General features: G+C 32.5%; 2 protein-coding genes across 2 annotated transcripts in view; one reads left to right on the top strand and one right to left on the bottom strand.

The window, feature by feature from the left end:
* Cpap1-e (cuticular protein analogous to peritrophins 1-E) overlaps nt 1-27513 on the top strand; it is a 290785-nt gene that overhangs the window by 182912 nt on the left and 80360 nt on the right. The gene's annotated exons all lie outside the window — the stretch shown is intronic.
* The window catches only part of LOC143201774 (protein amalgam), a 183093-nt gene that overhangs the window by 89130 nt on the left and 66450 nt on the right, over nt 1-27513 (bottom strand). The window contains exon 3 of the mRNA XM_076413027.1: nt 15535-15745. Within this exon, the coding sequence (XP_076269142.1) occupies nt 15535-15745 (211 nt within the window). The remainder of the gene's footprint in view (nt 1-15534; nt 15746-27513) is intronic.

The following is a 27513-nucleotide window of genomic DNA, read 5'->3' as shown; positions in this document are numbered from 1 at the left end:
AACGTCGATTGGGCGTTTTTATCGGGATCTGAGTCGGTAATGAAATTAATGAGGTCGTTAATACTTTTAATTGTTTGGGTAAAGTTTGTTGTTTATGTTAGGGGTTTCTCATTTTTTTCCTCTCGACAGAAGACCAAGAATGAAATATGAGATTGTAAACAATTTATAGTTTTGGGCAAATAGCTTTGTTTAATATAGATTTTCGGTTGTTTCACCCAGATACATATAGTTTGAAAGTTTTATTCTCATTCTTACAACCCTTGCTGCCATCTCAGTTAAAATAATCTTAGATTAATGAAAATTTACACCCAATCGAACAATGGTATCATCGTTTTTATAATTCAATTAGTTTTTAAATTATACACTGAAAAGTCGTGAAAATTTAGGATTTTTTCCATTTCTGAATTTTTTTACTGTAATTTCCGTTAAAATAATTGGAAGTTAATGAAAATCACACTGTTTATAAAGAACTTTACGCTAAATCAAATGGCAGTATTATGATTTTTATACAAACTTTATTTTTTTACTTATGCAATGAAAAATATATTTTCAAACAATGGGTAAATATCTATTTATGTCACAAATATTAAAAACTATTAATTCTACAGCAATTTAACATAGATTTTCGTTTATTTTACCCCAAAATACATATATTCTGGGAGTTTTATCTTGATCCTAGAGGTAGAATATTTTGCCACATTTTCCATGTATATAGTTGTGAAAATTTGCGTTTTTTTGCCATTTTCAGACATTTTGTTATTATTTCTATTCAAGTAATCTCAGGGTAATGGAAATTACACTATTTATAAAGAATTTTACGCTGAATCGAATGGTGATATTATGACTATTATACAATCTTTAATTTTTTTGTTATACAGTGGAACATTTATTTTCAAAAAATTAGTAGATATCTATTTATTTCACATACCTTAACAACTATTAATTCTACAGCAATTTAACATAGATTTTCGTTTATTTTACCCCAAAATACATATATTCTGGGAGTTTTATCTTGATCCTAGAGGTAGAATATTTTGCCACATTTTCCATGTATATAGTCGTGAAAATTTGCGTTTTTTTGCCATTTTCAGACATTTTGTTATTATTTCTATTCAAGTAATCTCAGGGTAATGAAAATTACACTATTTATAAAGAATTTTACGCTGAATCGAATGGTGATATTATGACTATTATACAATCTTTAATTTTTTTGTTATACAGTGGAACATTTATTTTCAAAAAATTAGTAGATATCTATTTATTTCACATACCTTAACAACTATTAATTCTACAGCAATTTAACATAGATTTTCGTTTATTTTACCCCAAAATACATATATTCTGGGAGTTTTATCTTGATCCTAGAGGTAGAATATTTTGCCACATTAGTCGTGAAAATTTGCGTTTTTTTGCCATTTTCAGACATTTTGTTATTATTTCTATTCAAGTAATCTCAGGGTAATGAAAATTACACTATTTATAAAGAATTTTACGCTGAATCGAATGGTGATATTATGACTATTATACAATCTTTAATTTTTTTGTTATACAGTGGAACATTTATTTTCAAAAAATTAGTAGATATCTATTTATTTCACATACCTTAACAACTATTAATTCTACAGCAATTTAACATAGATTTTCGTTTATTTTACCCCAAAATACATATATTCTGGGAGTTTTATCTTGATCCTAGAGGTAGAATATTTTGCCACATTTTCCATGTATATAGTCATGAAAATTTGCGTTTTTTTTGCCATTTTCAGACATTTTGTTATTATTTCTATTCAAGTAATCTCAGGGTAATGAAAATCACACTGTTTATAAAGAATTTTACGCTAAATCAAATGGCAGTATTATGATTTTTATACAAACTTTATTTTTTTACTTATGCAATGAAAAATATATATTCAAACAATGGGTAAATATCTATTTATGTCACAAATATTAAAAACTATTAATTCTACAGCAATTTAACATATATTTTCGTTTATTTTACCCCAAAATACATATATTCTGGGAGTTTTATCTTGATCCTAGAGGTAGAATATTTTGCGACATTTTCCATGTATATAGTCGTGAAAATTTGCGTTTTTTGCCATTTTCAGACATTTTGTTATTATTTCTATTCAAGTAATCTCAGGGTAATGAAAATTACACTATTTATAAAGAATTTTACGCTGAATCGAATGGTGATATTATGACTATTATACAATCTTTAATTTTTTTGTTATACAGTGGAACATTTATTTTCAAAAAATTAGTAGATATCTATTTATTTCACATACCTTAACATCTATTAATTCTACAGCAATTTAACATGGGTTTTAGTTTATTTTACCACAAAATACATATATTCTGGGAGTTTTATCTTGATCCTAGAGGTAGAATATTTTGCCACATTTTCCATGTATATAGTCGTGAATATTAGCGTTTTTTGCCATTTTCAGACATTTTGTTATTATTTCTGTTCAAGTAATCTCAGGGTAATGAAAATTACACTATTTATAAAGAATTTTACGCTGAATCGAATGGTGATATTATGACTATTATACAATCTTTAATTTTTTTGTTATACAATGGAACGTTTATTTTCAAAAAATTAGTAGATATCTATTTATTTCACATACCTTAACATCTATTAATTCTACAGCAATTTAACATGGGTTTTAGTTTATTTTACCACAAAATACATATATTCTGGGAGTTTTATCTTGATCCTAGAGGTAGAATATTTTGCCACATTTTCCATGTATATAGTCGTGAATATTTGCGTTTTTTGCCATTTTCAGACATTTTGTTATTATTTCTGTTCAAGTAATCTCAGGGTAATGAAAATTACACTATTTATAAAGAATTTTACGCTGAATCGAATGGTGATATTATGACTATTATACAATCTTTAATTTTTTTGTTATACAATGGAACGTTTATTTTCAAAAAATTAGTAGATATCTATTTATTTCACATACCTTAACAACTATTAATTCTACAGCAATTTAACATAGATTTTCGTTTATTTTACCCCAAAATACATATATTCTGGGAGTTTTATCTTAATCCTAGAGGTAGAATATTTTGCCACATTTTCCATGTATATAGTCGTGAAAATTTGCGTTTTTTGCCATTTTCAGACATTTTGTTATTATTTCTGTTCAAGTAACCTCAGGGTAATGAAAATTGCACTATTTATAAAGAATTTTACGCTGAATCGAATGGTGATATTATGACTATTATACAATCTTTAATTTTTTTGTTATACAATGGAACGTTTATTTTCAAAAAATTAGTAGATATCTATTTATTTCACATACCTTAACAACTATTAATTCTACAGCAATTTAGCATAGATTTTCGTTTATTTTACCCCAAAATACATATATTCTCGGAGTTTTATCTTTATCCTAGAGGTAGAATATTTTGCCATATTTTCCATGTATATAGTCATGAAAATTTGCGTTTTTTTGCCATTTTGAGACTTTTTGTTATTATTTCTGTTCAAATAATCTCAGGATAGTGAAAATTACACTATTTATAAAGAATTTTACGCTGAATCGAATGGTGATATTATGACTATTATACAATCTTTAATTTTTTTGTTATACAATGGAACGTTTATTTTCAAAAAATTAGTAGATATCTATTTATTTCACATACCTTAACATCTATTAATTCTACAGCAATTTAACATGGGTTTTAGTTTATTTTACCACAAAATACATATATTCTGGGAGTTTTATCTTGATCCTAGAGGTAGAATATTTTGCCACATTTTCCATGTATATAGTCGTGAATATTTGCGTTTTTTGCCATTTTCAGACATTTTGTTATTATTTCTGTTCAAGTAATCTCAGGGTAATGAAAATTACACTATTTATAAAAAATTTTACGCTGAATCGAATGGTGATATTATGACTATTATACAATCTTTAATTTTTTTGTTATACAATGGAACGTTTATTTTCAAAAAATTAGTAGATATCTATTTATTTCACATACCTTAACAACTATTAATTCTACAGCAATTTAACATAGATTTTCGTTTATTTTACCCCAAAATACATATATTCTGGGAGTTTTATCTTTATCCTAGAGGTAGAATATTTTGCCACATTTTCCATGTATATAGTCGTGAAAATTTGCGTTTTTTGCCATTTTCAGACATTTTGTTATTATTTCTGTTCAAGTAACCTCAGGGTAATGAAAATTGCACTATTTATAAAGAATTTTACGCTGAATCGAATGGTGATATTATGACTATTATACAATCTTTAATTTTTTTGTTATACAATGGAACGTTTATTTTCAAAAAATTAGTAGATATCTATTTATTTCACATACCTTAACAACTATTAATTCTACAGCAATTTAGCATAGATTTTCGTTTATTTTACCCCAAAATACATATATTCTCGGAGTTTTATCTTTATCCTAGAGGTAGAATATTTTGCCACATTTTCCATGTATATAGTCGTGAAAATTTGCGTTTTTTGCCATTTTCAGACATTTTGTTATTATTTCTGTTCAAGTAACCTCAGGGTAATGAAAATTGCACTATTTATAAAGAATTTTACGCTGAATCGAATGGTGATATTATGACTATTATACAATCTTTAATTTTTTTGTTATACAATGGAACGTTTATTTTCAAAAAATTAGTAGATATCTATTTATTTCACATACCTTAACAACTATTAATTCTACAGCAATTTAGCATAGATTTTCGTTTATTTTACCCCAAAATACATATATTCTCGGAGTTTTATCTTTATCCTAGAGGTAGAATATTTTGCCATATTTTCCATGTATATAGTCATGAAAATTTGCGTTTTTTTGCCATTTTGAGACTTTTTGTTATTATTTCTGTTCAAATAATCTCAGGATAATGAAAATTACACTATTTATAAAGAATTTTACGCTGAATCGAATGGTGATATTATGACTATTATACAATCTTTAATTTTTTTGTTATACAATGGAACGTTTATTTTCAAAAAATTAGTAGATATCTATTTATTTCACATAACTTAACATCTATTAATTCTACAGCAATTTAACATGGGTTTTAGTTTATTTTACCACAAAATACATATATTCTGGGAGTTTTATCTTGATCCTAGAGGTAGAATATTTTGCCACATTTTCCATGTATATAGTCGTGAATATTTGCGTTTTTTGCCATTTTCAGACATTTTGTTATTATTTCTGTTCAAGTAATCTCAGGGTAATGAAAATTACACTATTTATAAAGAATTTTACGCTGAATCGAATGGTGATATTATGACTATTATACAATCTTTAATTTTTTTGTTATACAATGGAACGTTTATTTTCAAAAAATTAGTAGATATCTATTTATTTCACATACCTTAACAACTATTAATTCTACAGCAATTTAACATAGATTTTCGTTTATTTTACCCCAAAATACATATATTCTGGGAGTTTTATCTTTATCCTAGAGGTAGAATATTTTGCCACATTTTCCATGTATATAGTCGTGAAAATTTGCGTTTTTTGCCATTTTCAGACATTTTGTTATTATTTCTGTTCAAGTAACCTCAGGGTAATGAAAATTGCACTATTTATAAAGAATTTTACGCTGAATCGAATGGTGATATTATGACTATTATACAATCTTTAATTTTTTTGTTATACAATGGAACGTTTATTTTCAAAAAATTAGTAGATATCTATTTATTTCACATACCTTAACAACTATTAATTCTACAGCAATTTAGCATAGATTTTCGTTTATTTTACCCCAAAATACATATATTCTCGGAGTTTTATCTTTATCCTAGAGGTAGAATATTTTGCCATATTTTCCATGTATATAGTCATGAAAATTTGCGTTTTTTTGCCATTTTGAGACTTTTTGTTATTATTTCTGTTCAAATAATCTCAGGATAATGAAAATTACACTATTTATAAAGAATTTTACGCTGAATCGAATGGTGATATTATGACTATTATACAATCTTTAATTTTTTTGTTATACAATGGAACGTTTATTTTCAAAAAATTAGTAGATATCTATTTATTTCACATACCTTAACAACTATTAATTCTACAGCAATTTAGCATAGATTTTCGTTTATTTTACCCCAAAATACATATATTCTGAGAGTTTTATCTTTATCCTAGAGATACAACATTAGCGATTTTTTTACCATTTTCGTAATTTTTACTATAATTTTTGTTAATATAATTGCAGGACACTGAAAATTACACTATTTATAAAGAATTTTACGCTGAATCGAATGGTAATATTATGACTTTCATACAATCTTTACTTTTTTAGTTATACAATGAAATATATTTTTTCAAAAAATGGGTAGGTATCTATTTAAGTCACACATATTAAAAACTATTAATTCTAAAGCAATTTAACATAGATTTTCGTTTATTTTACCCAAAAATACGTATATTCTGGAAGTTTTATCTTTATCCTAGAGGTACAACATTTTGCCACTTTTTTCATATATATAGTCGTGAAAATTTGCGATTTTTTACCATTTTCGTAATTTTTACTATAATTTCTGCTAATATAGTTGTAGGTTAATGAAAAGTACACTATTTATAAAGAATTTTACGCTGAATCGAATGGTAGTATTATGACTTTTATACAATCTTTACTTTTTTAGTTATACAATGAAATATATTTTTTCAAAAAATGGGTAGGTATCTATTTAAGTCACACATATTAAAAACTATTAATTCTACAGCAATTTCACATAGATTTTCGTTTATTTTACCCGAAAATACGTATATTCTGGAAGTTTTATCTTTATCCTAGAGGTACAACATTTTGCCACTTTTTCCATATATATAGTCGTGAAAATTTGCGATTTTTTACCATTTTCGTAAATTTTACTATAATTTCTGCTAATATAGTTGTAAGTTAATGAAAAGTACACTATTTATAAAGAATTTTACGCTGAATCGAATGGTGATATTATGACTATTATACAATCTTTAATTTTTTTGTTATACAATGGAACGTTTATTTTCAAAAAATTAGTAGATATCTATTTATTTCACATACCTTAACAACTATTAATTCTACAGCAATTTAACATAGATTTTCGTTTATTTTACCCCAAAATACATATATTCTGGGAGTTTTATCTTTATCCTAGAGGTAGAATATTTTGCCACATTTTCCATGTATATAGTCGTGAAAATTTGCGTTTTTTGCCATTTTCAGACATTTTGTTATTATTTCTGTTCAAGTAACCTCAGGGTAATGAAAATTGCACTATTTATAAAGAATTTTACGCTGAATCGAATGGTGATATTATGACTATTATACAATCTTTAATTTTTTTGTTATACAATGGAACGTTTATTTTCAAAAAATTAGTAGATATCTATTTATTTCACATACCTTAACAACTATTAATTCTACAGCAATTTAGCATAGATTTTCGTTTATTTTACCCCAAAATACATATATTCTCGGAGTTTTATCTTTATCCTAGAGGTAGAATATTTTGCCACATTTTCCATGTATATAGTCGTGAAAATTTGCGTTTTTTGCCATTTTCAGACATTTTGTTATTATTTCTGTTCAAGTAACCTCAGGGTAATGAAAATTGCACTATTTATAAAGAATTTTACGCTGAATCGAATGGTGATATTATGACTATTATACAATCTTTAATTTTTTTGTTATACAATGGAACGTTTATTTTCAAAAAATTAGTAGATATCTATTTATTTCACATACCTTAACAACTATTAATTCTACAGCAATTTAGCATAGATTTTCGTTTATTTTACCCCAAAATACATATATTCTCGGAGTTTTATCTTTATCCTAGAGGTAGAATATTTTGCCATATTTTCCATGTATATAGTCATGAAAATTTGCGTTTTTTTGCCATTTTGAGACTTTTTGTTATTATTTCTGTTCAAATAATCTCAGGATAATGAAAATTACACTATTTATAAAGAATTTTACGCTGAATCGAATGGTGATATTATGACTATTATACAATCTTTAATTTTTTTGTTATACAATGGAACGTTTATTTTCAAAAAATTAGTAGATATCTATTTATTTCACATACCTTAACATCTATTAATTCTACAGCAATTTAACATGGGTTTTAGTTTATTTTACCACAAAATACATATATTCTGGGAGTTTTATCTTGATCCTAGAGGTAGAATATTTTGCCACATTTTCCATGTATATAGTCGTGAATATTTGCGTTTTTTGCCATTTTCAGACATTTTGTTATTATTTCTGTTCAAGTAATCTCAGGGTAATGAAAATTACACTATTTATAAAGAATTTTACGCTGAATCGAATGGTGATATTATGACTATTATACAATCTTTAATTTTTTTGTTATACAATGGAACGTTTATTTTCAAAAAATTAGTAGATATCTATTTATTTCACATACCTTAACAACTATTAATTCTACAGCAATTTAACATGGGTTTTAGTTTATTTTACCACAAAATACATCTATTCTGAGAGTTTTATCTTTATCCTAGAGATACAACATTAGCGATTTTTTTACCATTTTCGTAATTTTTACTATAATTTTTGTTAATATAATTGCAGGACACTGAAAATTACACTATTTATAAAGAATTTTACGCTGAATCGAATGGTAATATTATGACTTTCATACAATCTTTACTTTTTTAGTTATACAATGAAATATATTTTTTCAAAAAATGGGTAGGTATCTATTTAAGTCACACATATTAAAAACTATTAATTCTAAAGCAATTTAACATAGATTTTCGTTTATTTTACCCGAAAATACGTATATTCTGGAAGTTTTATCTTTATCCTAGAGGTACAACATTTTGCCACTTTTTCCATATATATAGTCGTGAAAATTTGCGATTTTTTACCATTTTCGTAATTTTTACTATAATTTCTGCTAATATAGTTGTAGGTTAATGAAAAGTACACTATTTATAAAGAATTTTACGCTGAATCGAATGGTAGTATTATGACTTTTATACAATCTTTACTTTTTTAGTTATACAATGAAATATATTTTTTCAAAAAATGGGTAGGTATCTATTTAAGTCACACATATTAAAAACTATTAATTCTACAGCAATTTCACATAGATTTTCGTTTATTTTACCCGAAAATACGTATATTCTGGAAGTTTTATCTTTATCCTAGAGGTACAACATTTTGCCACTTTTTCCATATATATAGTCGTGAAAATTTGCGATTTTTTACCATTTTCGTAAATTTTACTATAATTTCTGCTAATATAGTTGTAAGTTAATGAAAAGTACACTATTTATAAAGAATTTTACGCTGAATCGAATGGTAGTATTATGACTTTTATACAATCTTTACTTTTTTAGTTATACAATGAAATATATTTTTTCAAAAAATGGGTAGGTATCTATTTAAGTCACACATATTAAAAACTATTAATTCTTCAGCAATTTCACATAGATTTTCGTTTATTTTACCCGAAAATACGTATATTCTGGAAGTTTTATCTTTATCCTAGAGGTACAACATTTTGCCACTTTTTCCATATATATAGTCGTGAAAATTTGCGATTTTTTACCATTTTCGTAATTTTTACTATAATTTCTGCTAATATAGTTGTAGGTTAATGAAAAGTACACTATTTATAAAGAATTTTACGCTGAATCGAATGGTAGTATTATGACTTTTATACAATCTTTACTTTTTTAGTTATACAATGAAATATATTTTTTCAAAAAATGGGTAGGTATCTATTTAAGTCACACATATTAAAAACTATTAATTCTACAGCAATTTCACATAGATTTTCGTTTATTTTACCCGAAAATACGTATATTCTGGAAGTTTTATCTTTATCCTAGAGGTACAACATTAGTCGTGAAAATTTGCGATTTTTTACCATTTTCGTAAATTTTACTATAATTTCTGCTAATATAGTTGTAAGTTAATGAAAAGTACACTATTTATAAAGAATTTTACGCTGAATCGAATGGTAGTATTATGACTTTTATACAATCTTTACTTTTTTAGTTATACAATGAAATATATTTTTTCAAAAAATGGGTAGGTATCTATTTAAGTCACACATATTAAAAACTATTAATTCTACAGCAATTTCACATAGATTTTCGTTTATTTTACCCGAAAATACGTATATTCTGGAAGTTTTATCTTTATCCTAGAGGTACAACATTTTGCCACTTTTTCCATATATATAGTCGTGAAAATTTGCGATTTTTTACCATTTTCGTAAATTTTACTATAATTTCTGCTAATATAGTTGTAAGTTAATGAAAAGTACACTATTTATAAAGAATTTTACGCTGAATCGAATAGTAGTATTATGACTTTTATACAATCTTTACTTTTTTAGTTATACAATGAAATATATTTTTTCAAAAAATGGGTAGGTATCTATTTAAGTCACACATATTAAAAACTATTAATTCTACAGCAATTTCACATAGATTTTCGTTTATTTTACCCGAAAATACGTATATTCTGGAAGTTTTATCTTTATCCTAGAGGTACAACATTTTGCCACTTTTTCCATATATATAGTCGTGAAAATTTGCGATTTTTTACCATTTTCGTAATTTTTACTATAATTTCTGCTAATATAGTTGTAGGTTAATGAAAATTACACTATTTATAAAGAATTTTACGCTGAATCGAATGGTTGAATATTATGACTATTATACAATCTTTCCTTTTTTTGTTATACAATGGAACATATATTTTAAAAAAAATGAATAGATATCTATTTATGACGTATATCTTAAAGACTACTAACGATTCAATTTTAACTTTTCAACAAGCGGCTTATAACGGCTAGAGCCAGAAGAAACGAAACAACCCCACCCCTACCTAATCCTCTCTGGTGGTGTCGAAAAACGTCATTATTGGTTTTGCAGGGCCACGGCAGCAGCAGAGTTGTGCCCGAACTAATAACTCCACCTGACTTGCCCCGTTGTTTATGCTATCCGAATTAAGCTGAAAAAAGGTCCGACGCCGCCCGGAAGGGGGGAAAAGTTTTTGCCCGTTCGACACCCTCGCCCCGGGCGCGTCCCCCCTCCCGCCCACGCGGAACGAATAAGGGCGTTTTTGTCGATTTCCAATTCAATTAGGCTCTTTAATCAATCGACCGGATAGCTTGTGCCGGTAAAGGTTTTTCTTGGCACTGACAGCGACTGAGGAAAAATTCAAAAGATCAATTACAGTATTCTGTTGTATTAGAAAATGGCATTATCCACGAGATTCAGCATCAGTCCTTGGCCGGTGCTGGAAAATAGAGATATTGTGTCTATTTTTTCCAGAAATAATCCACTACTGGTGTAGCAGGACTTCGAACATTCTTCGCCAAGTCTCGCCACCACTGTTCATCACCCATAATTCTTCTGATTTGATATATTATTGGCGCGGTTATTCGAATGGTATCCAAAATGTTTTTCGATCTTAAGTTTTGCAATGAAAAGAATATTCTGAAAAAATTAGTAGATTTCCGTCGTTCTTTCCGTTAATAACTTAAATAAACCACATTAATTTCCTTTAGAAAATATTATTTGATTAAAAAACCAAAAATAAATTTGCCTAAGTGGAATTTTTATTTTTTTATTTTGTTATTATTACATACTAATGTAGATGAAAATGAATATAAGTGTAAAACTAGTACAAAATTCTCAATTTTCAAAAACAATAATAAAAACAAATCTAAAATTTGTATATAATAATTGAATTTAATATGGTTGATGGTTGATGCATGTTTGGCTGTTTGTACAACATAAATAATATAGTATTCCTAGATTTCAAATTTAGAATTCTTCTAATATTCTATCTTCATTCTTCTAATTTCTTGTACTTTATACAGTAACTGTATTGCTTCTACGTTGATATGATTTAACAACCTTGTTTCATGTTAATTAAAGACGAATTCTTGGATAATTTCGTAAATTCCATTGAACTTCGGGGTCATCATGCAGTTCTTCATTGGTTAAGTAGCCTTAAACATTGTTAATTAACCGTAGAACTTTATTTAATATTCTTATTAATTATTTAAATCAGAATAACTCTCTGAACCATTTTCTTGCGATATATTGTATCGAATTTTGAAGAAAAAACGAAGTACAAGATCTGCACGATAGTGGAATAATATTTATTGATATATCGGCGTTTTGGGACGTCGGAATGCTTCTGTTCCCAACCATTCCGAACCCTAAACACCGAGGAGAAATCGCGTATCTGTTGATATATAAGGATTCGGCGGGATTTTCAAAACAAAGACAAATACAAATATTTCCATCCGGCGCTCGTTTTTACCAAATCATCTTCCCCCTACCCTCTCTTTCCGCTCCCCACGCCTTATCAGCACGAATCCTCTCCACGTTCCCATTACCCAGGGCCGTATCAGTTCGCCGAGGACGTCGCAGCGGCCGGATTACTCCACATTTACATGCAAATGGAAAAACGTCGTCGCCGGTCCATAAATCAGGCTAATTTTGTCAGCCCGGTACCTGGTTGACGAGTTAAGTCCGGACCTGCGGAGACGGATGGTCCAATATTAGACGTGAGGCCGCTTTCTAATCGACGGCGGTCCCCCATCCCTCCAGAGGGGTCCTCCGCCGACGAAAGATGCGGGCCTATCATCAAGAAGATTGCCCGCAGGCTCGCAAGCCGGGAGAAAAATCGGGCGAGACGTTACGGCCCTGTCTCCCGGCTGATTCTCCCATTTTTTCCTTGTCAATACTATCCGAGGGGGATGACGCCCCATATTTTCCTCGGGCGCAAATTGGACGCTTTTATTTTATTAGATTACTTATTAGAAGAAAAATCGCCGTCGATTTCGCGTCCTCCCCGTACCGCGACCGTTTTCGTTCGAGTTCGATCGGAAGGATGATGATAAATCGCTCATATTGGTCGTATTACCGCCTTGATGACTTTGTGCTTCTTGGCGAGCTTCGAAATGATCACTTGCTTCATGTTAATTTTGGTCACTTGAAAAATCCCGGCCTATTATAGTAAAATATATATTTTGGCAAAATTAGTTTTTTTATGCAACATAATTCCCTGCAAGGGTGATACACTGATTATAGCGACCTTTCAACTTTTCGATACCATTTTTGTAGTGCGATTTGTCCTTTGCTTCAAAAGAGGCCTCAATTTCGGTGATCACCTTTTCATTCGCCGAAAATTTCTTCCCAGCAAGCATTCTTTTGAGATCTGAGAACTGGAAATAGTCGCTACGGGCCAGATCTGAAGAATACGGTGAATAAAGAAGTAATACCAAACCCAATTTATGGATTTTTGATACGGTGCATTGTCTTGGTGAAGCAGCACTTTCTTTTTCTTCAAATGCGGCCGTTTTTCGGCGATTTCGTCCTTCAAACGGTCGAATAACAGTATGTAATAGTCGGTGTTGGTAGTCCTTCCCTTTTCATGAATGAAAATTATTCCATGCGCATCCCAAAATACAGACGCCATAACCTTGCCAGTCGACTGTTGCGTTTTCCCACGCTTTGGAGCTGGTTCATCGGGTGCAGTCCACTCGGATGAATGTCGATTGGATTTCGGAGTGAAATAATGGAGCCATGTTTCATCCATTGTCACATATCGACGCAAAAATTCGGGTTTATTACGTTTGATCATCTTCAAACACTGCTCCGAATCATCAACTCGTCGTTGTTTTTAGTTAAAAGTGAGCTCTCGCGGCACCCAATTTGCACAGAGCTTCCTCATACCCAAATATTCGTGAATGATATGATGTACACGTTCAGTTGATATCTTTAGAGTGTCTGCTATTTCATGCAGTTTCAATTTTCGGTCATTCAAAATCATTTTGTAGATTTTTTTAATGTTTTCTTCGGTAACAACCTCTTTTGGGTGTCCACTGCGTTCAATGTCTTCGGTGCTCATTTCTCCACGTCTAAACTTAGCATACCAATCCTTGATGGTTGATTTTCGTGGGGCAGTGTCCGGAAACCCGGTATCAAGCCAAGTTTTTGCGTCAACTGTATTTTTGTCCCTTCAAAAAGCAATATTATATCAACATGCGAAAATCCTTTAATCCATAACCGGTGTTTGGGGAAATCTCGCCACAGTGAGCAATTGACAGAAGCTGTTCTGGCCTCGGACAAATCGGATGTTTTTTTTTCGGGTATTCTCTGTGTCTTTTACCGAAAAGATATACATTCTGTGAGGAATTCGGTCACTTCACTTTATAAGCGACAGATAAATCCTAACTACCTTAATCTGCATCACTGACTCCATTTCTAACACCTTCCGTCTCTTTCAACCCTTTCCATCTTAAAGAAGCAAAATCTCCTGCAGTTTGGTCGATTCGGTAAACAATCTGTTCACTCTAAACTTTGTCTTGCAACGACAATCCAAAGCGTTAAGTCCCCCCACCTCTCACGCCCCCTCTCGAGCGTCGAGCATCCACTCGAACAAAAACGACAGGCTCCCGAACACTTCATTCCAAATTAATTCGGAACAAAGGACCGACGGAAATCGCTTTATAGCCAACAAAAGCGACACTGTAACAAAAATAAAAGTTGCGCAGTTTCCACCCCCTCAAAGTCCGACAAAAAGTTGTCCATTAAAAAGCAGATACCCCCCTACCTCCCCTACTCTGGTACGGTGGCTTTATGAATCTCGCTGAATTAGCGATCATTTTTTAATTTGCCGATGGCCACCCATTGCGGATGATGACGTCTGGGCCGAAGAGTATGAGCGCCAAAAAAGGCGAAATTAATTAATGGACGAGCGGCTATTGCGGAGATGCTTTAATTTCGTTCTGGGTTTCTGTGGAGGGGCATGTAAGTCAACAAGGGCGGTGGTAAAGTAAACAGTCGCGGGATAATCATTAACAGGGCCGGGGGGCAGAAGAGCGGATGGCGGAGAGATTTTGTTTTCTACTTTTTAGGCGCGCGAAACAGATAACTTTCGCTCCTTTGTGTTTTAATATTAAATTTTAGTCGTCTGAAAATATAATCCACGGATTTTTTTCAATTATTTTCGGTTGAATTAAATTTATATTGATAATTCTTGATATTGATGATTTACCATACCATTTGTAACTATTATCGGACTTCCATCTGTAGTAAAATTACTTGCGAGTCAGTTTGTCTTTCATGATCTTCTTTTTCCCGTTATTTTTTACCCAGATTTTTATGTAAAATGGTTCCTCAAGTTCACCAAATTCGAATTATCTACTATTGAGCTACTACAATCTGCCTTTGGTAACCATTTACCATGAACTGTATGCTTCTGTCTAAATTCCTGTTCACTATATTATTTCGCAGCAACTTCAGTACGTCTTTTTTGAACTCCGAACTATTTTTAAATATGTTATAGCCTAAACTGCAGTAGTGGTGCTCGAATTCTATTAAAATATATCAGCCAATGCTTGAAATAACTATGGCACAATTACCAATTCAACGTCAAACTAATAGTTTCTTGATAAACTATTTTTTGCTTGATAAATAACATGCATAGACTATAATATCCCTTTCAAGATGAAACAACCCTTAAATTTAAAAACATGTACTTACCCACAACCGAGAGGTGCATGGAGTGACCGATAGGTGGCGTCGTTCCCACTTGACACTCGTAAATGCCGGCGTCCCTTCTCTGGGGATATCGCACCTGCAGAGTCCAGTCTTCGGTCTGAGGATTGTGGAGGGCGGTAAATCTCTGGTCCGACGTGTACGTGAATCGATTCACCGTCAACAAATGAAGATCTCGATGTCTGATCCATGAGACCTGTAAAAAGATATAGGTATAATATGTAGAAGAAGCAACTAACCAGTTTAGTTAGAAATTACTGCAGCATGTTACAGTTAGTTCCTTGTTTTTATTAAATCTGTTTAGATTGAAACACTGCTTCTACTATACAGTCCTATCTCAGTATTTTAATCTCAAAAAATGTCTACTTTATTCTTAACATGTAAATAATCTCACAATTCTATCAACCATTAATTTAATTAATCTGCATACAGTTTAGTTTATCTAATGAGAACTGTTGCTAGGAAACTGAAGAGCTTCTGGATTCTCTTACAGGTGTGACCTGGCGTCATATTCCCCACCGAAGCATTTGATTCCTCTTTTTGTCTTCATTTTGTTATATACATAATCCTTTGTTCTGATATATTTGAATATTCTTCCTCTAGTTTCTCTTTCCCACTAGTGAGTAGTTCTATAGTCTGTTCAAAGTTTGTTTGTATGTACGTCATCTAAATTTGTGACGTAAAAATGTAACAATGTCGCCACATCAACTCTGAGTTTTAGTTTATTTAGTCTTTGACCTATAACAAAATTCTAATCTAAATTAAACAATGAAACAAAAATGTCATCAAATATAATTCATTTTAACATTATAGTACATCTAAAAACTACAGTTAATTATACAGCCACGATAGTTTATAGGTTAGAGTTATAAACTCTTATTACTATTGTCTTCAAGAATTTTGCAAGCGTTTGACAACTGGACGACTTTAGCAGGATGGTTCAGTTACATGTCCGAACTTATCATACAGCATTGTCTTTCTTTTTAACTAGAATAAAATGAGAAGGAAAATATTGTCTGATTCTGGAAGGAATTTACAAATTGCGACAGACAGTACCTTAAATATCCTGATGACGTATGTTCAAGAAAACTTTGAATACACTATAGTTATAATCTTATATATAAAATTCTTCACAATCATCGCAATGATTTCGTCACAATGTTCGTTCCTATACTTCTCCGAAACGGCTTGACTGATTCTTATGAGATTTTTGTGCATATTCAGTTGGTCTGAGAATCGGCTACTGTCTATTTTTCAAGCCCTTAAGTGATAAGGGGTATCCACCCCAATTTTTTTTTTTAGATAATTTTTTTTGTTATTATGTGGCATTAAAAAATACATACAACACTCAATTTTAGCTCTTTAACACTTTTCCAACAGAGTTTTTGAACTCAGTGGATTTGCCAGGCATGCCACCGTATAACTTACAATTGAAGGTTGAATGTCACTTATTTTGCTTCGTAATTTGAACGAAGCCACCATTTTAAATGGTTTCGTGGTAAAAATATATTAATACCACGAATACCTATTATACCCACAGATGTACTAATTCAATTTAAACATATTCAATTGGCCTTTGCCTGATTACATTGGCCTTTGCAATGACTATTAATAAATCCCAAAGCTAAACAATGTCTTTTTGTGGCTTAGATTTGAGTAGGCCATGTTTTTCACACGAACAATTATACGTTGCATGCTCTCGAGTGCATAAACTATCAAGTTTGTTTGTATTACCTAAAGACGGGCTACCAAAAAATATTGTTCACGCTGTAGCATTAGGAGATTAATACTATGTAATCAATTAATGATATAAATAATTACTACTTAAAATAAATTATAATAAAAAAAATGTTGGGTGTTTCGTTGTTTTTATATTCCCTTGTCGTTCACAGCGCTCCATGCCTTTTTCACTCATATGTCACATACTCAGGCACTTCCAACAAGTTAGTCATTTTTTTCTACACTAGAGATTCTCTACAAATTATTTACATAGCAAAACAATGTTTGGCGGGTCAGCTAGTTTCAATATAAAATAGGTTTAGTAAACTATTGCGGCAGGCAACACATTAAACTTCGTGCTGACGTGAGTTCACTGTTATTTTGAATACACTATATTTTAATTTGTACAAGTGGGTGTTTCAATTTCAAACAAAAACGTTTCATCATTTTAATATTAATTTATAAAAGTACAGGATATACACGTAATAATTTACGTTTACTGTCGAGAGATAACCTGTAAAATAAATACCGGCTTCGGAAAAACGAGCGTCTTTTGTTGATTCGCGCGATATTTAATTCGCCGGACGAAGTTTGTTCGGGAGAAAGATAAAAAAAATGGACGCGAAAAGAAACGACAAGAAAAAATGGGCACACAAGAGCAAGATGAAAAGGAAACAAAGGCGCGAACCTCCTCTCGTTACCGAGCGACCTACAAAGAGCGTGCGGAACCGCGCAACTTTAATTATGTCCGATAAGCGGCGAGACCAAAGTTCTAATTACTTGCGCGAGGCTTCTCTAAATATTGTACTAATCCTTTTGTTACGTTACGTAACCTAGCAGGACGCCCGGTAAATATTGAAGCTCGCCCCGGGAGAGGCAGAGAGACGCGCGGGGAGAGGGCGCTGTATCGGATGGTGGAGGTTTACTCAAGAGTTCGCGCAGGATATGATGAACGTTCCCATGTGTGTGTTAATTTTCCGGGACTTCGGGACGTCCAGGTCTCCTACGATATGTTAAAGGGGTGTTCTGGTTTCATTTTTTTTGGTACATTTTCACATTTTTAAGAACATCACCAAGAGATTTTCCAAAATTCAAATTGTTACAGTTACATCGAGTTACAGCGATTTTTGTAACGTATCTCAGGTAACCTGTAAGATCAATAAACGGTAAAAGGATACCTTAGGGAACTCCATATATTCTTAGAAATTTATTATATCGAGTGTGTTTCGAAGTGTTAGTGCCAAGTGCTCTGAAAAACTATTAGTGCATCCCAATGCACTCGCCAAAAAGTTAAATGTGTGCGGTGACAGTGTAATGAATAGGCTTAAAGGCAAACTACCATACGAACTGATTAATAGACTCAAGTGAGATCACTTACTGAAGTAATCTTCTACATGTTAGGATGGTTATATTATAAATCGGAAATCATACAATAATACTTATTGCCCAAGGGTAGATTGTTGACGTTCTAGGAGAAAAAAATTTAGCTGTTTTATATGACGAAGTGTTCAGAAAACAAAATAGTTAGGATTTGTTTTGCTGTCACTTCTGTCTAAAAGATCTCAGGTTAATAAAATATATTATTAGAGATTATAATTCCAGAGATAATAAAGAATTTTACGCCGAATCCAACGATAATATAATACATTACATATCTTAAAAGCTATAAATACTAAAGCAATTTAGATTAGATTTTATTCTATTCACCCCAAAATATATATATTTTGAAAGTATTATCTCTATCTGAAATGTAAAAAAATAGTAAAATAATAAAAAATAATAAAATTTTTCTATATGCAGTCATGAACATTTGCGATTTTTTGCCATTTATGAAGTATTTCACTGTCATTTTTTTCGTTCAAATAATCCCAAGTCAATGAAAATTACAGCGATTATAAAGAATTTTAGACCGAATTGAATGGCACTAAAATAATTTTTATAAATCTTAGAGTTTTCAAGTTATCCAATAAAAATTTATTTTAAAAAAATCTACAAATTTCTGTTTATAACACATATCTTAAAAGCCATATCCAAACTCTAAAACAACATAACATAGATATTGGCTTTTTTACTCCAGAGTTAATATATTTCGAACGTTTTACATTCATCTGAGATATAAAAAATTTAGCCATTTTTTCCATATGTACATTTTCATACTTCTTGCTGTCATTCTTGTTTAAGTTATTTCAGATTAATGAAAAATTCAGAGATTATAAAGAATATTATATTGAACCAAGTAGTGATATATTGATTTTTTACAATGAAAAATATTAAGATAAGAATTATTGGTTAGAATGGACGAGTAAAATACATTTTCGTTTCTGTTATCCCAAAATACAAATATCTCAAGAATTAGAAGGCTTGCTCCATGCAAAGAATATCTAAAACCTGCGTTAATACTATAAATAACTGCAAAAATACAAAATCCAGGTTAAGGAGATCATTGATCCGTAGCACAATGAATAATATTTTCAATGAGTTTCTCGGTTTTGAACAGTTCAAACGTTATCTCTTCTTGAGGGTGTATTATTTAAGGTTTATATACGAAAATATGCAGAAAGGACGCCAAAATACCTCCCTTGTATACCAGGAATGTCATAAAGCATTCTAAACGCTTTCGTTATTAAAACGCTATGTTTAAACATTTCATAATCACGTGACGTAACCGAGCAACTCAATAATTCAATGGCCGCGGCGAACCTAACTGCATTATGGTTTATTTAGGACGCGGATCGCGGAACGCGAACCTGCCTATGCCGCGGGAGAGCAATATAAATAATTGGGGAGTTTTTACGGAGGCTTACGGACGAGCTATTAAGTACGAAACAGTTTTAAGCCGAGACCGGAGCCGAATTAATTCGCTACCACCGAGTTTTCCAATTAGAATCGTCGGTCGAGACCCGGACTCGTAAATTTCCCCCGTCCAGAAAGTGCACACCTGCATCCTGGCCGGGAACCGGCCCGACCGGGAGCGTTTTTACGGCTCTCCTGGATCCCCGGCCCGGCACCGGCATAATGCAGATTAATCTTTTTCAGATTTCCGGTTTAGTCGGCGTAGCGGCCTGATTATTCGGAATTCTCGGGCGCCGCGTCGGAACGTTGGTCCGTTGGTGGGTCGATTTCGGTTTCTGTGCGTGTTTATTCTTTTTATCTGTTTCTCTTTACATCGTTATGTGGGAAATTTTGTCTAAAATCACCACCTAACACAGACTATTCTCTCCAGTATCCCAAAGCAGCCAAAACCCACCTAAACCAATTTTCAAAGCATTTATCCCATTCCGAATAAGGTATCTTCAAAACATGATTTTTGAACGCTTCAAAAGCTTGAAAAACGATGAAAATCGTTGACCACGCAGTTTATTCTTCACGGATGGGAACAAAAAGAAGTCATTGGATGCCAAATCAGGGTTATATGGCGGATGACCCATCAATTCGATGATTTGAGTGCTCAAATAGTCTCTTGTTTGAGCCGACGTGTGTGGCAAACAAATGGTTGTATACCAATCAGAATTTACTGTTCTACGATCCTCTAGAGGCACTGTTGCAATATGACCGGTTCTCCCGAAGAAACAGGCCACAACTTTCTTTGAAGTGCTTGGTGCGCGAACAATCTTGGAACACCCATACAGTCGACTGCTGCTTACTTTCGGGCTCATACGAATATATCCGTGATTCGTCACCTGTCACGATTTTATAAACGTCTTTCGAAGCACCGCGATTGAATTTCTTAAGCATTTCTTTGCACCAATCGACACGAGCCTTTTCTTGAGCTATTGTCAAATTGTGTGGGATCCAACGCGAAATAACTTCTAAGCACAGCTAAGTGTTCATGTAAAATCGCATATATGCTAGTGTAACTAATGCTAAGGGATGCCTTAATCTCACAATAAGTGACATCACGATCTTGCCTAATCATTTCGCGCACAGCATCGATGTTTTCTGGCGCAACAGCCGATTTTGGACGACCTTCACGAAACTCGTCGGACAGCGAACTACAACCACGATTGAATTCACTAAACCAGCGATACACGGTGGTTTTTGATGGAGCTTCATCGCCAAAAGTCAAATTAAGTTGATTGATGCACTCTTGTTGTGATAATCCACGTCGAAAATCGTAAAAAATCATCGCACAAAATGTTTAACGATTCAGTCATTTTTCTCTTTTTAGTGTTAGATATTTACTAAATAAATTAGACAGTTATTTTATTTAATATTACAATAGGTAGGCCAAGTAAAGCTGCAGCCTCTACGAGAAGAAATAGAGATAAAGAAACAATGATTGGAATCTCTCTTTTACAATTACACCGTAGAAGCAATTGTCTACAATATTTCTTCTTATATACTATAGTTGGTGCTTAAAAAGCAAACTGAATGGGTTTTGCACTGAACGACTTCCGATTTTCCGTCACATCAGCTCAGAAATAACAATATACCCAAATATCTGATTATTTTATATAAAAAATATGTGAAATCTTTGTACGTGCCTCGGAAATTTGAGCGATTTCCCCCCTTCCCCCATCGGATCCTGACTTGGTTCCAATGGGACCACTTTGGAAGTGCACTCTTTTGAATAAAAAAATATTTTTGAAAATCGGTCCATAATTGATGGAGAAATCTGTGAACATACTTTAAAAAAATTATATACAGACGAACATAGAACCTCCTCCTTTTTCGAAATCGGTTAAAAAGGGAGCGCAATATAGTTCATGTAGCCTTCTCGTTATCGTATTCTCATACGTTATGTTTGAAATTGGTTTCTTCTGATCTCCGATGAAAAAGTCAAGTTAATAGAATATTCAACGATACTCGAAATAAATCGTTCCGATAAAATTATATGCGAGATCGTTATAAATAGGATAAGTTGGGAAACGGGAAAAGGTTCCCGTTGTTGATATAGGCCCGAAAAAAACATCCAATTTACGCCAGCGAGCGGCCGTTCGCCACTCCACGTATCCGATCCGACCTTCCTCCTCGGCCTCTGTCATGCAAATATCCCCCGTAACGACGAAAATATGACGGTTTGACTTTCGGTTTCCGGTCAGGGGGAGTCTGGGAGGTCGGGGAGGTTCGGGAGGAGGTGGTCGTTCCATCTGGCGAGCTGCTCCCCAGGTGACGTGCCCGGATGGATAACGTGGTCGCGTTCTAATTTACGACTTCCCGGGGCGGCGAGGCTGGCGTGACGGGCCCTACCTGGCGGTCGGATATTCCATCGTCGACAGTCGTGCTCCGGGGAGAGTTCCTCTTCCAGCTAATGACACGGGAAGTTGGAGAGGCGGTAACCGGCAGTCTGGCAAGATGGAGTGGCGCTTTTTTGCTCCACTCTCTCTCTCTCTCGCTCTTTCTCTCGTTTTATTTTTTTCTCTTGCGTTAAATTTAACTGTTAACTTTAATTAACTCTAACTCATTAATTATCAGAGCTTTAAGCATCAAGGTTAATGAGGTAGTTATCCGGAATGTATAGATTGCACTATTTTAATAATGATTCTAATAAACTACATAATATATTATAATGCCTTCAATTTACCATCAACAATGATGGAAATATTCAAGAGAATCCTGTGGAGATTAGTCATTAAATATATTATTATTTCGTTATAGTGAACATCGTAATATAATGATCACACACATGTCAAAGACCGTAGTTCGGAGCTCACGTTAAACAGTAGGTCTAGTCCTGATTAAAATCACTCTGGTGAAAAGGTGACTTGAAAATATATATACAAAAGAAACAAGGTGGCGAATTTACCTTGCCCCGTCCGATTATCAACTTTTTGCATTAATGGAACACGTGCTCGTAGAGCATCATTTTATCAATTTTGAAGAAGTTAGAAAATGGTTCGATGAACGGTTTTGCTCAAAGGACGAACAGTTTTTTTTTGGAATGGCATCCATATATTGCTTAAAAGATGGGCAAGATGTACAGAATCAAATAGCCAATAAATGGTAATGACTTTCTGGTATACTTATACATTTATTACAAAGTTATGATACTATAATTAACCTACTATAGTTCAATATTATTTATAATTTATATATTAAGAATGTGGATGTAACCGTATGTACAAAATATTTATAAAACAACAGATAACTTTTGAACTGTTTGAGACACAAAAATTTATTGAAAATATTGTTCATTTTTCTTGGTGATATTCTTGGTCAACCAATGATCTACCAAAGTAAGATTCTGTATATATGTATTTATTTATAGTATTTAGGTACTTCTAGGTACTACAATTCTCGAAATATATGTATGTATATTTGGTGTGACCCAACTAAATACATTAGTGTAGTTATCGCAGACAGATTCAGCATACTGGATGGAAAAAGAAAAAGAGCATATAATTAAAAAAAGAACAATTTAACTATTTGTCAATTAAGTTTCAAATTATTTAAAATAATTTTAAAAAATCAAGGGATTTCTATATGGAAGACAATTCAGCTGCGAATATCAATAAGTGTCAACTCCCATAGCAAAAGATGCTATATACCTTCACATGCATCTATACAAACGCCTAACTGAGAAAATGTACATGACTGTAAAACAAATACAACTTGGACTTAATCTACATAAAAAGGCGCAAATGTTGCTGTACAAAATAAGAACTATTATGAGCTACTGATGGTAAATCTGTAGGTGTCATTCCGCAATCCCAAAAAAGTAAGTAAGTGTTTGTAAATACTTCGGAAGGTTGTTAGTAGAACCTAATGTGCCTGGTAATCAGCTAAATATGCTACATAATAGTACAATGATCAAATAAAACGTTTAACACCATTCGTTACTAAGAATAGTAATAACGAAAAAATATCATTAACTTTGTCTACTACCTCAGAACTTTGTAAAACGAGAAAAGATTCCTCTCATTTTCAGACCAGACTTTTATTGATATTTCTTCCAGAGTTTTTAGACCTCTGCATCAACAGAATTGCGACGTACAAAGACTCGATTTTATTAACATCACATCGAACATTATAGAAATCATAATGTCTCGGCTTTCCCTTTTTGCGCGCCCTCGTTATTTATATTCATTTCGGAACAATATCTGATGCTCCATTCTTTCAGCAGACTCGGCAATATCTTTTATTTATGGCCCGAAATAGGATTTGCGTCGCGCAAGCTACCGAAAAATATATTTACGAATTTATATAAGCGTTTATTTAGGGCTCGCCGGTCCTCGCCGCCGATTCGTACTTTGAGATTCAATCGCCTCTTTATTCCGGCGCCACAAAAGGTTTTTTTCTCCCTTCGACGACGAGGTAGCGTGAAGAGATACCTCTCCCTCCAACCACTGTTCTCAACGGCGGTAGGTACCCGATTTTTTATGTCCTGCGAGACATCCGGACCGGGCTAGCGACATCGAGGATACATTGCTCCACAAGGAGGATAGACTACTATGAAGTTGAGGATTGGCCAAAAATTACTGATTTTTTGTGGTAAATCAAATGTTAAATATGAACCTCTTATTCCACAGGAAAATGTGATTCTTCCACCCTTACATGTAAAACTTGGTTTAATGAACAATTTTGTCAAGGCCATGGATAAAAATAGTTAAGGATTTTTGTATTTGAAAATTGTTTTCCCTAAATAAAGTGATGCTAAATTAAGAGAAGGCATTTTTGTTGGTCAACAAATAAGAAAACTTATATAAAACACAGAATTCTATGAAAATCTTACCGCGAAAGAGCTAGCGGCTTGGTTATCTCTAAAGAAAGTAATACATGGAGTTTTAGTTCGACACATTAGACAGCAATTTGCCTCTTTTTAACAAGAAGACCTAAACTAGTAAAAGGAGAAGAAAAAATCTGCACCAAGTTTAAAACGAATTTTACATTTTTACAAACTGTATTTAGCAGTATATTCGACATGCATTGGCTATTTTATTGTAACGACTACATCTACAGCTTTATACACGGAAGATTTCATTCTGTCTCTTTATTTTATGATCGCAGTCGACTCGCTCGCTTTGCGACGGACGCTGGACGAATTAGCGGGCGCGCCAACTACCAAGTCGCTCCGGAAGGTCGTAAATTAAACCGCACCTGTATCACGACCGCGACATCCATCCTGAGAGGGAGGTTGGCGTTGCAGGAATCCCCCCGCCCTCCGGCCGGGGACCGCGGCCCCGCCGCCTTATCTCCGTCTAAAACGACGACGGAAACGTCATAAGTCATATTTCAGCGGGGTTTTTGCCGAAATTCATATTCTAAAAGCTAAATTACGTAAGAGGAATGTTGTTTACGTACTTATCTCGCTCCGGAAAAAAATGTCATATACTCGAAAAAAGGAACGAGGAGAGCTTAATAACGATACACTTGTAATCATTGAAAAAAGCTGAAATAAATGCCGGGAATGTTTTAATAAATACGTTAGAATATTAAATAATAATTTTTCGAAACTCGTCATCTCGATCGTGAGCTGGAAGGACGGGAATTGTAGAAAAAAATCTATTTCACTGTACATCGTAAAGATAACGAAAAAAGAAACGGGTGTTAGAATGTATAAAAAAGTATCTGTTTTTCGTTGGCGGCCATTTGTAGTACATCTAACTTCGGAGTCGTAAAAAGTTTTATTTCGGCAATCGTATAAGACGGTGACTTTTTCTCACATCCCCCGGCCGAATCACGTATTCGATGCTCGAAGAAAGGGTCGTTTCGCCCTTTACAACGCTCAGGCAATTAGGATGCCGTTTGGTCTTCGGATTTTCGATATTCGAAACCACCGCTCGATATTTGAATAGCTCGGCTCCGATTTATATACAGTACATTTCATTGTTACGTACTAGTTAGTTTAATAAAATCGCGAGACGCTCTCATCGCCATTCCTCAGTATACAACAAAAAAACCAACGCTATTTCATTAAGTGTTTACATGTATTTTGAGCATTTTTTTAACTAAAAAAGGCGCTTCTATATATACAAATTGATTGGCATTTGTTAGTCTCGCTAAAACTCGAGAACGACTAAACCGATTTGGCTAATTCCGCTTTTAGGATATTTGTGGAAGTCCAAGGAAGCTTTATGACGTAATTAGTCCGACTACCAACTCCATTACGTTCATTGGTTTCCCAGAATGGGCATGATTCTAACAACTTCTTGGCCAACATTCAAAAATATGGTTTTTCCCAAGTCATTGCTTGGCGAAATGTATATATTGTAACTGTAAAATTTGTAATACTTTTTAATAATATTAAAATTTGTTTATAAATAGATCAACAACATTTTAAACAATTATTATGAGTGCTCTTATTGTAATTATTTATTAACTTAATATTTTAATAACATTTATTGTGTTTATAATGTAGTTATTTCAAATTTTCTTCCGAAATTTTTCCGAAAACAATTTTTTGAAAAATTGACCACAGTTATGTTGTTTCCAAGAACTGATGTTGTGGAGTCTTACAATAATCCCATGATTTATCAATTTAATTCTGTTATACGACGGTTTACAGTTACCACTGACCTCATTTTTAAAGGAATATATATATATATATATATATATATATATATATATATATATATATATATATATCACTACATAGTATAAAACAAAGTCGCCTTTTCTGTCCCTATATCCCTATGTGCGCTTAAATCTTTAAAACTACGCAACGGATTTTGATGCGGTTTTTTTTCAATAGATAGAGCGATTCAAGAGGAAGGTTTATATGTATAATACATGCATAATATACTAAGGCAACATTGCTAATTTTAGAGGTTTCTAACGTGATGTCATAAATTAACCTATTTTTTTAGGCTTATTTAGCAGTTAACAAAAACGCTGCCTAACCCTACGAGTTAGATCAAATTAATGTACTACATTATTGTACACCATAAAAAGGTCTACAAAAAAGTCCGCGATGGTATATGTTTATCTTTTAGGGATAACCCACATTAACCATTTTTATTGTTTACTTTTTACGTGAGAAAATGGCTTATTTACGAAGCTATTTTAAGCAATACGGTATTAATTCTTATCGAATTAAGTACCTTAAATACAGTGTGCAATTCATATAGATTAATATGATTCCTTACAGCATGTAAATTAAACAAATATTTTCGGAGATATTACAAATTTAAAATTTGCGTTTAAAAATATGTAATGTAATAAAAATTGTATGAATTTAGATATTCCAAAAATAGCAGGAAATCTTCATGGTAAGTATAGGGGAAGAGGAATTGTTTTACTCCAAATTTAATGCGTGCAGGCCAAGGGCAGTAATGAATGAATCAAAAATACTGGATCGATTTTAAT

This window comes from Rhynchophorus ferrugineus, unplaced genomic scaffold (assembly GCF_030347505.1).
Source record: "Rhynchophorus ferrugineus isolate W39M unplaced genomic scaffold, kcgeb_rfMv2 rfM8, whole genome shotgun sequence".
NCBI lineage: Eukaryota > Metazoa > Arthropoda > Insecta > Coleoptera > Curculionidae > Rhynchophorus > Rhynchophorus ferrugineus.
This window is presented reverse-complemented; position numbering and strand designations above follow the sequence as displayed.